Genomic DNA, 13,741 nt, shown 5'->3' with positions numbered 1-13,741 from the left:
TATTACTTAGGCATAATTACTTATACAACAATTTTTGGTCCATTATTTTCATGTTCATTTATTCTTTTATTCATAAATTTGTGATTTCAACACGATTCTTGAGTTCAATCAGTAGGCCCTTTTTCTTTGCAGTCATCCAGCTTTTCTGCTTCTTTGCATAAGCTCTGATTTTGAGATTACTTGTGCATACATTTATTTTTTTTATGCATGCGAGTAGTAGTATTTAGTTTGTTGGGAAGTTTGAGAGAAGCTACTTATGTGCAAGTGTTGTAGGGTTGGGACTTCCATTGCTAAATCCTTTGGATAATTTCTTGTTTTAGCTGTTTTAGTAATATCCTGCCTATAGAGCTTGATAATAATCAAATCTGGATCAGCTAGCAATTTTGTGTGTCAGTACTGTTGTGTGTGGTTTTTTTCCTGAGCCCTTTTTAAAAAAAAGAAATCTAAGAGCAGAATCTTACAAAAAATGGGTTTTTGTTCCTGGGCCACACACGAGCACTTTATGTAGGTATTTTTATAAAGGATGGATTGTTGGCTCAGTGAACAAACTTTTGCTGTGTTAATATGTATTTTTATCACAGGTACAACTTTTCAAACATTGTTTTTTATCCTTCTGAAGCTATGGTGTATGTATTGTGGGGAGGGTATCATGCATGCACCATAGCTTTAGGAGGGTAAAAAAAGAAAGCTTGAAAAACGCAAGACGCTCCTATGGAGGAGTTAAAACGCACAAATACAGATTTCTAGCAGAACCTGCTAAAAGGCCTCTTCAACAACAGGAGCACCACTATGATTCTACAAAGGGATTTGATTGTACAAGACCTTCTGAAACCTGTATCACATTAAATATGATATATATTTGCATGTGTGAACATACCCACACAAATATATGTATATCTCTCTCATGGTGTCATGCAGTTTATATATACATGCATTCACACTTTTTTATACACATTTGTTTGTGTGTGTGTGTGTGTATATATGAAGGTACAATATTGGATATATACTGGTGTATGGATATATTGATGTATGTGTTTAGCAGGCAGAAGTTCAGTGTTTAGAAACTAAGTTTTGTACAGTATTCAGTCGTGTTTTTGAGTAGCATCAGAGTGACTCATTCATTAAATGCTATGTGGTAGAAGAGGAGATGGAGAACTGGCTTTGCTCATGCCTTATTTTATTTTTTCAGAACTCAATCCGTCACAATCTGTCCCTGCACAGCAAGTTTATTAGAGTGCAAAATGAGGGAACAGGAAAAAGTTCTTGGTGGATGCTTAACCCAGAAGGAGGAAAGAGTGGAAAGTCTCCACGGAGAAGAGCAGCATCCATGGATAACAACAGCAAGTTTGCAAAAAGCAGAGGTAGAGCTGCCAAGAAAAAAGCAGCCCTTCAATCAGGCCAGGAAGGAAATGGCGACAGCCCAGGGTCACAATTTTCAAAGTGGCCTGCAAGCCCCAGCTCTCACAGTAACGATGACTTTGATAACTGGAATACATTTAGGCCTAGAACTAGCTCTAATGCTAGTACAATTAGTGGAAGACTTTCTCCAATTTTGCCAGAACAGGACGATCTTGGAGATGGGGATGTACACCCTATGTCATACCCTCCATCAGCAACCAAAATGGCTTCTACTCTCCCCAGCCTTTCAGAAATGAGTAATTCTGAAAATATGGAGAATCTCTTGGATAACCTCAATCTCTTGTCACCTAATACACCAATGACTGTATCAACTCAGTCTTCACCTGCTACAATGATGCAACAAGCACCAGGTTATTCATTTACATCATCAACCACGAGTATAGGTTCACCAAATCCAGACTACAGAAAATTTACATATGTTCAAGCTAGCATGAACTCTTTGCCCCAGATGCCTTTGCAGACTCTTCAAGACAGTAAATCAGGCTATGGACCAATCAGCCAGTATAACTGTTCTTCTCCAGGACTCCTGAAAGAGTTACTGACTTCTGATTCTCCTACCCACAATGACATCTTGACATCAGTAGATACTGGTGTTCCTCAGCCCGGTGGTAGAGTATTGGGCCAAAATGTGCTGATGGTCTCTAATTCAGTGATGCCAACGTATGGTAATCAGCCATCACACAACAAAATGATGACTCCCAATGCCCGCCCACACCAAGGACATAACCAGCCAACACCTGCAGTCAATGGCCGTGCCTTGTCACATACCGTGAACAGCATGTCACATACTTCAGGTTTAAATCGCCTGTCCACGGTGAAAACTTCATTACAAGTGCCTATGAGTCACCCAATGCAGATGAATACTATGAACCCTTATGCTCCTGTTAACAGCTGTAATGGCTATGGAAGAGTGGGAATTGTTTCTCTCCATCAGGAGAAGCTCCCAAGTGACTTAGATGACATGTTAATTGAACGGTTGGACTGTGACATGGAGTCAATTATTCGTAATGACCTTATGGATGGAGAAACTCTAGATTTTAACTTTGACAGTGTGTTACCTAACCAAAGTTTTCCACACAGTGTAAAGACAACCACACATAGTTGGGTGTCAGGCTAGGATTTAATGGAAGGTAAGTTCTCGTGGTATGTGGGTGAGTGGGTGGATGTGCATATATATAGGGTGTTTATAAAGTCCTTATGCAACTTCAAACTGTAATAACTTTGGATATACAGATGATAGAAGCAAACTGTAAATGGCAACTAAAAGCATAATTTGTTACGTTTTTTAATAGTGTAAGCTATGCATAGGGTAAAGATCACAAATGCAATTCATGAAATCACTCAGCAGCAACCGGAAAGTATTTTCTACAAGTTGGGAAATCAGATTGAACAGTGTATCGTGAAAGAGGGTGGTTATGTTGAAGTCTATAAATTTGAGTTGTATTGTGTTAAAACTTAATGAATTATGCTTTCAGTCACCATTTGCAGTTTGCTTCTATCAAGTGTACATCCAAAGTTATTAAAGTTTAAAGTTGCACAAGAACTTTATAAATTGTGTGTGTGTGTGTAACCTGAGTGTGTGTGTGTAACCTGAGTGTGTGTGTGTGTGTGTGTGTGTGTGTGTGTGTAACCTGAAAATCAGTTTAAAGAATAAGTGTTTTGATAAGTTTGGAATTTTAAAGCTGGAAGGGACTACAAAGGTCACCTAACTCCAACCCCCTGCACAGATACAGGATGTGCTGTTTTTGTATTATCCCAGGCCAAATGCCTGTCTAGCCTCTTCTTGAAAACCTCCAGTGAAAAACCTTCCACAGTTGCCCTAGGCAGCTTGTTCCACTGGCTTACTGTTCAGCCAGGAAGTTTTTTGTTTCTTTCTTGTATTTAATTTAATTCTGCTTTGCTCCAGTTCAAACTTATTGCTTTCTGTCCTGCCTTCTGTGGCAAGGGAGAGCAGTTTTTCTATCGTTTCTTTACAGCAGCCTTTCAAAATTGTTCATTGTTTCCAATGTATTATGTGACGTTCATCGAACACCATTTATGTTTTCTAACTTGTGAGTCTTTTGATTGGATGTAAATAACATTAGATTTAGGCTTATGTGGTGATGATTTCTCATACCATTTCCTAGTATTTAGCTGGACAGTTAGAGTTTTGCCATAATATCTGAAAATGTATGCTTAATATGTATTAAAGTAGTAAAATATCCTCTCTTGGCTAGTCCATATTGTAATTTTATTTAATGTGGGTTTTATTTAATTGTGTGTTTTGTTTTGTTTTTTCTTCCTATTTTTCTAGGCTACAATGTAAAGTTCTTCAGCCTTGTCTGACAGCAGGAACTGAGAAAAGCAGTCCAAAGATGTCCTTCACCTTCCCTTTAGTTTTCTTGATAAAACTGTTCTCTCTCTTTCCTTGCGTCAGAGTTGGCAGCAGAGAGAGTTTTCCTGTACAGGATGTTTGCCCAGTGTTTGCAGGTTATGTGCTGCTGTAGATAAGAACTGTGCCATTGGAAATGTCATTACTCTGAAGTGCCAAATTCACTACACCATATAATCACAGAAAATACTTTTGCATCATATTGTACTTTCAGTTTTGTACAGTATGAGCTGTAGATGCAGACTTGTTTTTTTAAGAATATCCATTTGGTCCAGAAAAAATTGTAAACTTTTTGTAACAATACTGTGATGATCTCATGCCCTATAAGTAAGTTTTAACTTGTGCTGATGTTACCTGTGTTCTGATGAACTGATGAAGCAAGGGGATTGTTTTGCAGCTGTATGAACTGCCTTACGTTTATTAAAACTGCTGCACAGTTTCTCTTATGAGAACAGAGGAGTCTCTTAAATATGGTCCAGCTGAACTCACTGACTAGTCAAATGGTCAAAACAAACAGTAGATTAAATTCCAATTTGGTAGGATACCTATCTGTCTGTAAATTTATACAAGATTATCTCTGGATCTAGTTTTCAGACTAATGAATTTATTGTTGGACTTGAGAACTTTTGGAATAGTTATCAAACTATTTTTTATTATACTTAAAGTCTACTTTGTTACATAATCTACTTTAAAATTGACAGAATTGGAGATCTGGCAGCATATGTAACCTCTTCATTTTGTACAGTGTTTTAACTAGATTAAGCAAACATTTTATATATTTGTCCAGCACTTCGGAGTGCTAATAAAGAAAAGCTTAACAAGTATCTTGAAGACAGCATTTCTGACCCCTTTTTTTGGCAAGAGTGATGTATAGATAGATACTTTCCCTTTTACGTTTAGGAAATATTTAATCATTTTTATATATATGCATTTTTAGAAACCTCATCTGCTTCTATTCCCATTTTAACTCTGACTACCACAAAGTGTTAAGTATTCATTCTTAAATGCTTGTACAGTGCTTCATGTTGTATTTATTTCATGGAGGTCTCATAATGTTTGTGGACTCGAAAGCAAGACCTTTTCTTTAAGAACGTTTACAAGTTGAATACAATTAGAAAGAGAATCTCCATTTAGCAGTAGTTGCCCTGTCTGTCAGCGTTTCTGTTCTAAGGAGGGATACAAGTGCTCTTTTAAAGGAGGGACTGACATTTCAGGACAAAAATGTATTTGTTCTTTTCCATGTGCCTAAAAAGGATGGAGGGGAGTTGATTAGGAGGCAAAGTAATACAAATAATTTTATTTTGGAGGTAAGACATAGTGCTAGTTACCCAAGTTCCAGTCCTGCATATCTTGATTCACAATGAATAGTCCCAGTGACATCCAGATGATAGTTCACAGGTTTGGGCCTTCAGCTGGTAAATAATTTTGGCTTTTATGTAGGTAAATTGTGCTTTTGACATGAGTGGAGTGTTAAGCTTGATTGTCTGTCATTGGTTATCGCACATTCCTTGCATTAAAATACTGAGTATTTTCATTATGTGTTAATAGTATTTATGGTTTTGAAAATAGGCCAAGCTATTGGCGAGGTGGGAGGGGATGAATTTTTTTCTGGCCCACTAATGGAAAGTGATTACAATCCAGATTTATCTCTTGTCTCTTCCGTTATGCTTCACAATCATTTGTGGGATGTTTAAACTTAACATGGAACTTTTCTGGGGTAGCTTTTTCATTTGTCCTTGTATTGGGCCCAAATCACCTCTCATTACAGCTGTGTTCTTCTGTTTTCTTGTTTCAGTTGTCAGCAGTCCTTAAAATTTGTGTCAGATAGTGACATGTTGCAGGGCACCCCACTGTGGAATCCTTTTCTAAACTTTGGTTGTGCAGCATGGGGTGTTCAACATTGGAAAATCTCTTTAAACAGCCTGCATCTGTTGCCAAGTAACTCTAGTAATATTTTTGCTATCAAATTAATGATACTGGATCACAACTGTTGGCTGTGGAACAAACAGAAGGCTCTTAGGCTGCATCCACACAAGTGTGGATGTTTGGTTCCCTGGGGACAACTAGCAGCAGTGCACCTTTTGCCACTGCTAGTTGTCCGTGGGGAATGCCTGTGCCACGTGCCCTCTGGGGTGTAGCAGGTTACCCTGGGTGGGGAAGGGGAGGCTGGGGCGAGAACTGGGCCAGTCCCAGCAGCCTTACCTGGGTTCATGAGGGCCTCTTGGGACTGCAGCAGCAGCAATCCATGGCTCCAGCTGGCCAGGCTCTCTGGTTTTGAGCAGCGCGCACTGCCCCAGCATGTGCTGCCCACTTTTTTTTGCATTTTTTTTTAACCCCTGGATATCCCTATGATGCCGCAGACATGTCTGCAGTGCCATGTACTGCACAGCCATGGTTGTCTGGACAAGGCCTTAGAGTATGGTTTTCAAAGAGCCTCCTTTCTGGTGCAAGTGCAAGGTTTATGCTAACCAATGGCATTGACATGTATAGGTCAAGCAGGAAGTCCATGCAGTTCACCTGTATGTGCTACTTCCATGTGCGCAAAAAGAAAACCGTTGGGATTTCATCCTTTGGCACTGCAGCTGAACATGCTACATTTTAAAATAATAACATAATCCTGTTATTTTTATTGCTACTGTGTCACTTCCCTGTATACAAAATATTTTCTTTTTTCCTTCATAATTATTGAGTTTAAATGTAGCAATTTAATTAAAGTTGACTGCAGGAAGCCATGCTTGATGCTTAATCATCCTCAGAAAAGAGAACTGTAGATGGTAGAAGTTTTGGCTTTGCATGGTTGGATTCTTTTGATTATGTGTATTGAACTTCTAACGTTGTGCATGCAATTGTAGGATACTGTGAAATCTAATGAAGGGTGTGTTGTCTGTCTCCAAAGCAAACATTATGTGACCTCTAGTAATAAATTCTTTTCAGTAGAAGTACCAAATTTCTAGAATAACTTTGTCAGAATTGTTGTAAATGAACGCTTTGTGAATCGTGCAAATGATCTTACCTATGCAGCCTTGTTTTTGACTTTTTTCTCTGGTTTGTACTGTTATTAAAAGTATATTGTATTATAGAGCTGTTCAAATATTTTAAATATAAAGATGTATTGTTTCCATAATACAGTTATATATGTTTAGGTAGTTTTGCATTAATTGGAAAGCTCTGCTTTGATAAACTGACAAATTGCCTATGTTTATAAGCAAAAGTTTGTACTGCTTATTATTGACTTTCAAGTCAACAGAGCATCCCTAAGAAGAGGAGAGAACTTAAAATTGGACCAATTAGAAAACAGTATAAAATTTGCACTTGTTAAACCACTGGATATATGTTAGTACTTTTTTATTTTTTTACTGATTTGAAGGTCATATTTTCATTATGAAATTTCTAGGATTCTTAATTTATGACTGATTTTTAAATAAGATATTCTCGTGTTTTTTGTAATCATGATGTAAACATGCAGTGTGGTTTATGCAAACAAAGAGAAAAATAAGTTGGCATTAAAACTGGCCTCCTTTTTGAGGGTGTTCCACAAACCAGCAATATCACCAGAAATTGGCATGTACATACTGCTAGTTTTACTTGTGGGTGGTGAAACAGTACTTCAGTGTTTCACTGCTCTTACTCAGTAACATTGCAGAATTAAAGTTCATATGTGGATATTTTCAGAGAAGTGCCTGATGTACTTGCAGACACAAGAACAATCCTTTGCTGTTGTATAAAGCCATAAATGTATATAAATTATGTTTAAAAGGTTTTGTGTCCTTTTGTATATATGGATTTGTACCAGGATTCTACTTGTGGTTAGTAATTACACTCTGATATTGGAGTATTTATATTTCTTAAATCATAAACCTTTTAATGGTGACAACCCTCTTTTGACAATCCTTTTGGCATTATCAATTTTATATGGAAAAATACCTTGTGGTACCAAGTCTGGGAGGTCAGCATGATAACACCATGTTATTTAGCAAACAATAACTACAAAATGCTGAAGAATTTCCTTGAAATCAAGTAATGGAAAATTTTATTTCTCTTGGAATTGAGTCTGGAATTGGAATTATATTGGGTGGAATAATTTTATAGGGCTGTGTTACCAGTATTTTATCACAACATAGTGTGCTAAAAGTAACTTGTTTACAAGTCTTTGAGACCAAGCGCAAGAAGAATCCGTGCCTTTTTTTTCTTTTTTTTTTGAGTACATGAGAGAGCTTGCGTAATGATTCTGCATTACTGGAAGCAGCTTTATGCAGCATCAAACATTGTTGCTTTTGGTTCAACAAGCCTAGTTTAGAGAAATTTGCAAAAGTCCTGAAATCCCTTCAGAATGGGTATGTGTAAGCATAAGCTTTTAATAAAATTGCTGACATGAGCTGGTAATTAGTGTATTAGAACATTATGTAATACATCTTAGAAAATGTGAAACAGACCTACATAAATCCACAGGAAAATTACTCTTTGCCCATATTACAGGTTAGAGCTTACTATTATTACAAGTGAGGAGGGGTAGGCTCTAGAGGGATACAGACTTTTTCAAGGATAATGAAACATTATAATCATACAAAGCTACTTCAAAAATCACCATTGTTCCAGCTAAAATAAAATCTACGGTGGAAGAAGTCATCTCAGCATCAGAGTTGAGGCTCAAAGTTTCAAGTGTATTAGCCTGGGACATGGTTCATGGTTATCCTTTTCAGGTTTTCTTAAATGCTTTTATTAATATAATTAATCAAATATTAAAATTTACCTTACGAAAGAATTTATAAAAAACAAACCCTCAAAACAAACCCTTAGTCCTATTTGATCCTGTCTATCCCACTGTTATTCCTGTTCTTCTCCAATCCCCTTTTTCTTCTTCCCTTCACTTCTTCCTTTTGTATTCCAGCAAGGCTCTACCTCACGTTATTGCAGTGAATAAGCCAAAGTGTGTGTTTGCTTTACTTTTGCAAATAGGCCTATTGTAATCAATGAGGCTAATCATGTGAACAAGAGCAGGATTTGGTCTGGTTGTATGTCAAAACAGAACTGAGAGAGACTGAAAAGCTGCCAAAGTAGACAGCCAATAACACCCACATATGACAGTTTCTGAGTGGCCAGGAACTCGGCTTGCCGGCAGTGGGTGGAGTGGGAAAAAGATGACAAGGGTTCAGTGCTATTGACTCAAAAAAATGTCCAATGCTCTCAAAGTGATCAGGACTAGGCCTGAAGAAGGAAAAAGACTGCAAAGGGATTTTCAAGTAGTATTCCCTTCCTTTCAGTGTTTGTTTATTTTTGTTTTAGTTTCCCTTCTCCCTTGCATTCAAGTTGTCATGGCTTTTACTGTATTTGCTATGAAAAGGGAGATGCTGAGAGACATCTTTGCAACCTTTCACATTGAGTGTTAATATTCTGGATCAGAGGGCTTGTTAGTCAGAGTCAAGCAATCTGCGTATTCACTGTTGGAAATAATTATACGGTGTTTATATTAACTCTGGACTGATAATGGCTGTCGGTTAGATAGAGGACAGATGGTCACAAGGGGTACATCTACACGTGTGCTTTACTATGGACTAGACTAATTAGCAGTACTATCTTACAGTGGAGTAATTAACTGCACTGAAACGCATGCAGATGGTGACTGGGTGGGGGCTAGACTCCTGCCTGCCATCTACCCACGTGGTTATGCAGGTTCAGGACCCTTGTGCCCCATCCCACCCCTCTGCCATCTGGTGCCACCCCCTGGAGCCCAGGGCTGACCTCCCATGCCCTCTGCCAGCCTGGGCCTGATCTAGTCTGGCTCAAATTGTTGCTGTCCCAGGTGCACTTGTAGATGCTGTGTCTGGGAGCAGTTTACTCTGGCTCAAACAGCTCCTGAGTTTATTGCTTCACCTTAATTTCATGTGTAGATGCACCCAAGCTGTCTCAGAAGAGAAGTGTAGTGAATGATGCACATCTGATAACCAGGCTAGTCAAGCCAGGCCCGGAGTAGGCTTAGAGATACTGCCTCATTTTAGTTGCCCTTTAAAAGAAAAATCTACCATTAGACTTTGCAAACCTTCCTTGTTTGAGTTTGTCAGTGAAGTGTATTGGCTGGGAGAGGAGAACGCATCCTATAGAACTGTCTTTTCTGATGTGTTGAAAGTTTCCTTAGCATCTTGGATCCTCCAGGGAAGCCAGTCTGTCTCAATGGCGTGGAAAATGTCCAGCTAGACCATCCTTTGTGCAGCACCGGCGTTGGTCGCGGTCCCATCTCATGATGTCAGGTCTTACAAAGAACTTCACTGTGAAATGCTGAGGGTTCCTTTCTCTGTACTCATCTATACTACTTCTTGCAATCCAGGAACAAGGTGTTCTTTCCAAACATTCTCATTTATTCCTTGGTGTGTTAGTCCTAAGTCAAGCCACAAGGCATATGCTGTCTGCCCCAGTTATTTGCAAGTTTGAATTCTGAAGCAGTTAGGGAGTTATGTGGTGTCAATTGCTCATGACACATTTAATAACCTTTGATTCTACTGAAATTTAGGGCAACACTACACAAAAATGTTATCACACAAGTGTTTGCATTTTCATCATTGTGGGGATGATGATTCAGTAGTCCTGGCCCTTTTGGACTGGCTGGGAGAGCAGAGCAAGCAACAAACAGCTGGCAGCACCAAAGGATCTGCAGTTTTCTTTTTGGGTAAGTGGGGGAAGAAGGCAGAACCAATCAGGGACAGTGTTTGCTTTCTACTGGATTTGGAAATTGCATGCAGCAGCTGCCTTCCCTCACTGCACAGCATCTTGAGCTGTACAGGGGCTGCTGGTTGCTGAGGGGTTCTGCCAGCAGAAGATGACTGCCAGGGGGAACTACTAAACCCCGCGAGAGCTGAATTCTCAGATCGTAAGTACCTACATCTTGTTCCTCTCTGAAGATACAGTGCTTCGGAAACTTTTAGACAGCCAAATCAGGCAACTGTCCTTGTTTTTTCTTCCTGGTAAGTTGAATTTCTAACTAGCTCTATTTATACTGCTTTCCATGCTATGCTGGTATGGGTAGAAGTGGGTAACCCGCCAACCTTTTTATAGAACACAGAATAACGGCAATAGAGAAGAAGCCCAAATGAGTGGATTAACTGGAAGATGGCAGGAAAATTGCCTTTTTTTGTTGAATAAAACCAGTTCTTAGCTAGATGGTAAATACTTTGTCCACTAACAAGGGTGCAGCATTCCAATTGCATGTGGGGTTTTGCTTCCTAATAGTGAAAGTCTGAGAGATCTAAAGAGGGGAAAATAAAGATGACTGTAGCCACAGCTGTAACAGCAAACTAGCTGAGAGCATGGCAGGTCATTTTAACACCCCCAAACTGGATGTAGTAATTAAGGCATTTTTCCTTACTGACTTAGCTCTTATTTCTTTAGTGGTGCAAACCAGAAACACCTCAGTTGATGCTTTTCCATCAGGATTCCAGGCAGCTCTTTGAGGTGGAAAAGTCTATGCGACTGTGGCCCTTTCCATGTGGGTTGGTATCAAGTCACAGGAATGTGAAAATGAGCTGTGTGCAAGGGAGTTGGAGAAGAAGGGAAGAATGTCCACAGGCTTAAAGCCTTTGCTAAAACCATGCACAAGGTTGGTTTTTAGTAAATTATGGTATTCAACTTTTCACTCACTTCTCTTAACATCACAGGAAGACAACTCTGGTAATCTTGCAGTCTTGCCAGATTCTTCATAGTAATGCATTCAGAGGAGTTTTAGCCTGGCCATCCTCTTTCATTTTATAGCAGTTAATGTAAATGTTTTTGCCTTTTCAGGGTGGAAGCGGAAAGAGCTACAGCTCAACTGTCTTTACAATCCTCAAGCTTCTCCCTGCTTTAATTTTAGTGATTCCCGTGTGTTGACAATGTAACCTGGTGTTACATTTGTTACTTTTCTCATTTGCTATAGGGTGGGAAATGGGTATAGCTACAACTTATCCTTGAGAAGGTGACATGGCACCAGCTTCTATGTTCAGCTCATCCAGAAGGAACTCTTACTTTTGGAATTAAAATAATGGTGACAGTTCAGATCAGGGTCCTATTGTACCTGGAGGTACAGTAACAAAGGCAAAGAAATGACTCATTCTTGTTCTTAAAGGCTGAAAAAGCTAAATTGTAGATGGGAAAGACAAAGGGTAAGAATAAAGCACAATCTTGCTATAACAAACCCCTATGGGAGTGGGAGGAAAGCTCATTAAAAGAGGGTGCTCAGAGTTACACTGTCATCCAGGGGTATAATGGATACAGTTGGTAGGAAGGGAGTTCTAGACTTCACATACTGAAAGCCTGATAAAGAGCATGTGACATGGAACGGTTTCTGGCTTTCAGCTTAAAGTCATGGCCTTGGGCACATCTGAGTCCTGCAGATATTGCAATTCAAGTTATTGAGGAGCTAGCCTGAAAGCACCATGCTGAAGGGAATTGCATATCTGTGGGGACAGCTGTCTCAATGCTGTCAGTCCAGCTCACCAAGAGCAGGGCTCTGGCACATTCAGGATCATAATGCATACAATTTTTTCCAAGTATTTTAATGACGTGGACAGAGGAATGTGGACAGGTTGGAGTTTTCTTGCAGGATCCTTAATTTAAGTTCTTCCCATTATATCTTAGCAAGATGATGCCAGAACTGCAAACCACCAGCTGGAGGAATAAAAATTAATGAAGTAAAGGTGCAAGAGGAGAAAAAGCCCTATTATCTAAGTCTGAACAGCAAGGGTCTATCATTAAACTTAAAGATGTGAAGAGCTGCTGAGTAAAGTCACAGCTGACTCTTGGCTGCTGGTAACTGAATATTGCTGTGCATACAATTTACACTGTAGCTCACCAGCCACATGCACTGGAAACCACAAGAACTCATTAAAGGGGAGAAAATTTAATGCTAATGGACCCCCATCTGTATTGAGAGCTTGGCTGACTTTCCTCAGATCTGTGTCTAGGGCAGCTTTCTTTGTGACGATCTCCCACCAGGCACAGAGGTGATGGCTAAACAACGCTGGCTCCTGCTGAAAATGCAGATAGGATTTTATTTTTAAAAGTCAGCTGTCTGTGCTAGTGGCTATTTGCTATAAATGCCTAATTTCTTTCCTTTTTGTTGTACTTGACCCTCTGTTTTAAGTTCTAGCGGTGGTTGTTTCTGTATTTTTAAAAAACTATTATTGCAGTCTAATGGGAGGCTTATGATGTGGGCATATGTGCCTTTTGGAAACCAGGCCCTTTACAGTATATTAAGTTGGGTACCCAAGAAGTTAGTTACCCCAAGCCACTAGCCTTTTTGGGAAGCTTAAGCCTATCTCCATCAGTCCTGCCTTTTTCTTCCCTTCAATAAGGTTCAGTAGAGCTCATTGAAGTCTCTCTTCAGTCCCAGAAGTAGAATTTAAGTCTTGGCATCAGACATATGGCATGTAAAATTCAGAGGCTCCTATTTTTATTAGCTTCTCTGTAGTGTCCACAGTGTGTTAGGAACTTTCCAAATATACTTTTTCTGCCCTGAATAACTCAGTGTGAAAATCTACAATCTTACAGTGTCTGTGTAATCTTTTTGAAGGCTGGCATATCTATCCTGAAGAGCTTACAGTCCATCTAGAGGGGAGCAAACACAGGATGCCGGAAGGGGGAGATGGCACTCAGGGAGTGAATTGTGATGGTGACAATCTTGTGTTCCACAACTGTGTGTCCGGGTGAGGGAGATCCCCTGCCCTCCATTAATGCTGACCTCGTGAAGGAACACCTTGAGAGGCTGGACACCTTCAAGTCAGCTGGCCCTGACAGTCTACACCCCAGGGTACTCAAGGAGCTGGTGAGCATCATAGCCCAGCCCCTGGCACGGATCTTTGAAAACTCCTGGTGCTCTGGTGTAGTGCCCGATGACTGGAAGAAGGCCAATGTGGTGCTGATCTTCAAGAAAGGGAGGAAAGTGGATCCGGCTAACTATAGGCCCATCAGCCTGACTTCTATCCT

At 39.7% G+C, this 13,741-nt stretch overlaps 1 protein-coding gene across 1 annotated transcript; it reads left to right on the top strand.

The window, feature by feature from the left end:
- Positions 1-1,132: 1,132 nt before the first annotated feature.
- FOXO1 (forkhead box O1) lies at positions 1,133-5,173 on the top strand. The gene is made up of 2 exons (XM_019525398.1): positions 1,133-2,549; positions 3,713-5,173. Exon 1 carries the CDS (start codon positions 1,148-1,150, stop codon positions 2,534-2,536), a length of 1,389 nt encoding a protein of 462 aa, XP_019380943.1. The 5' UTR covers positions 1,133-1,147; the 3' UTR covers positions 2,537-2,549; positions 3,713-5,173.
- Positions 5,174-13,741: the final 8,568 nt, after the last annotated feature.

This window comes from Gavialis gangeticus, unplaced genomic scaffold, assembly GCF_001723915.1.
Source record: "Gavialis gangeticus isolate Ggan-Ray unplaced genomic scaffold, GavGan_comp1, whole genome shotgun sequence".
Lineage (NCBI taxonomy): Eukaryota > Metazoa > Chordata > Crocodylia > Gavialidae > Gavialis > Gavialis gangeticus.
The sequence above is the reverse complement of the archived record's forward strand: the minus strand, read 5'-3'. Positions and strand labels throughout refer to the sequence as shown.

What these genes read in the sequence shown, in the direction of transcription:
- FOXO1 (XM_019525398.1), top strand. Translation starts at nt 1,148, where the DNA reads ATGGAGAACTGGCTTTGCTCATGCCTTATTTTATTTTTTCAGAACTCA.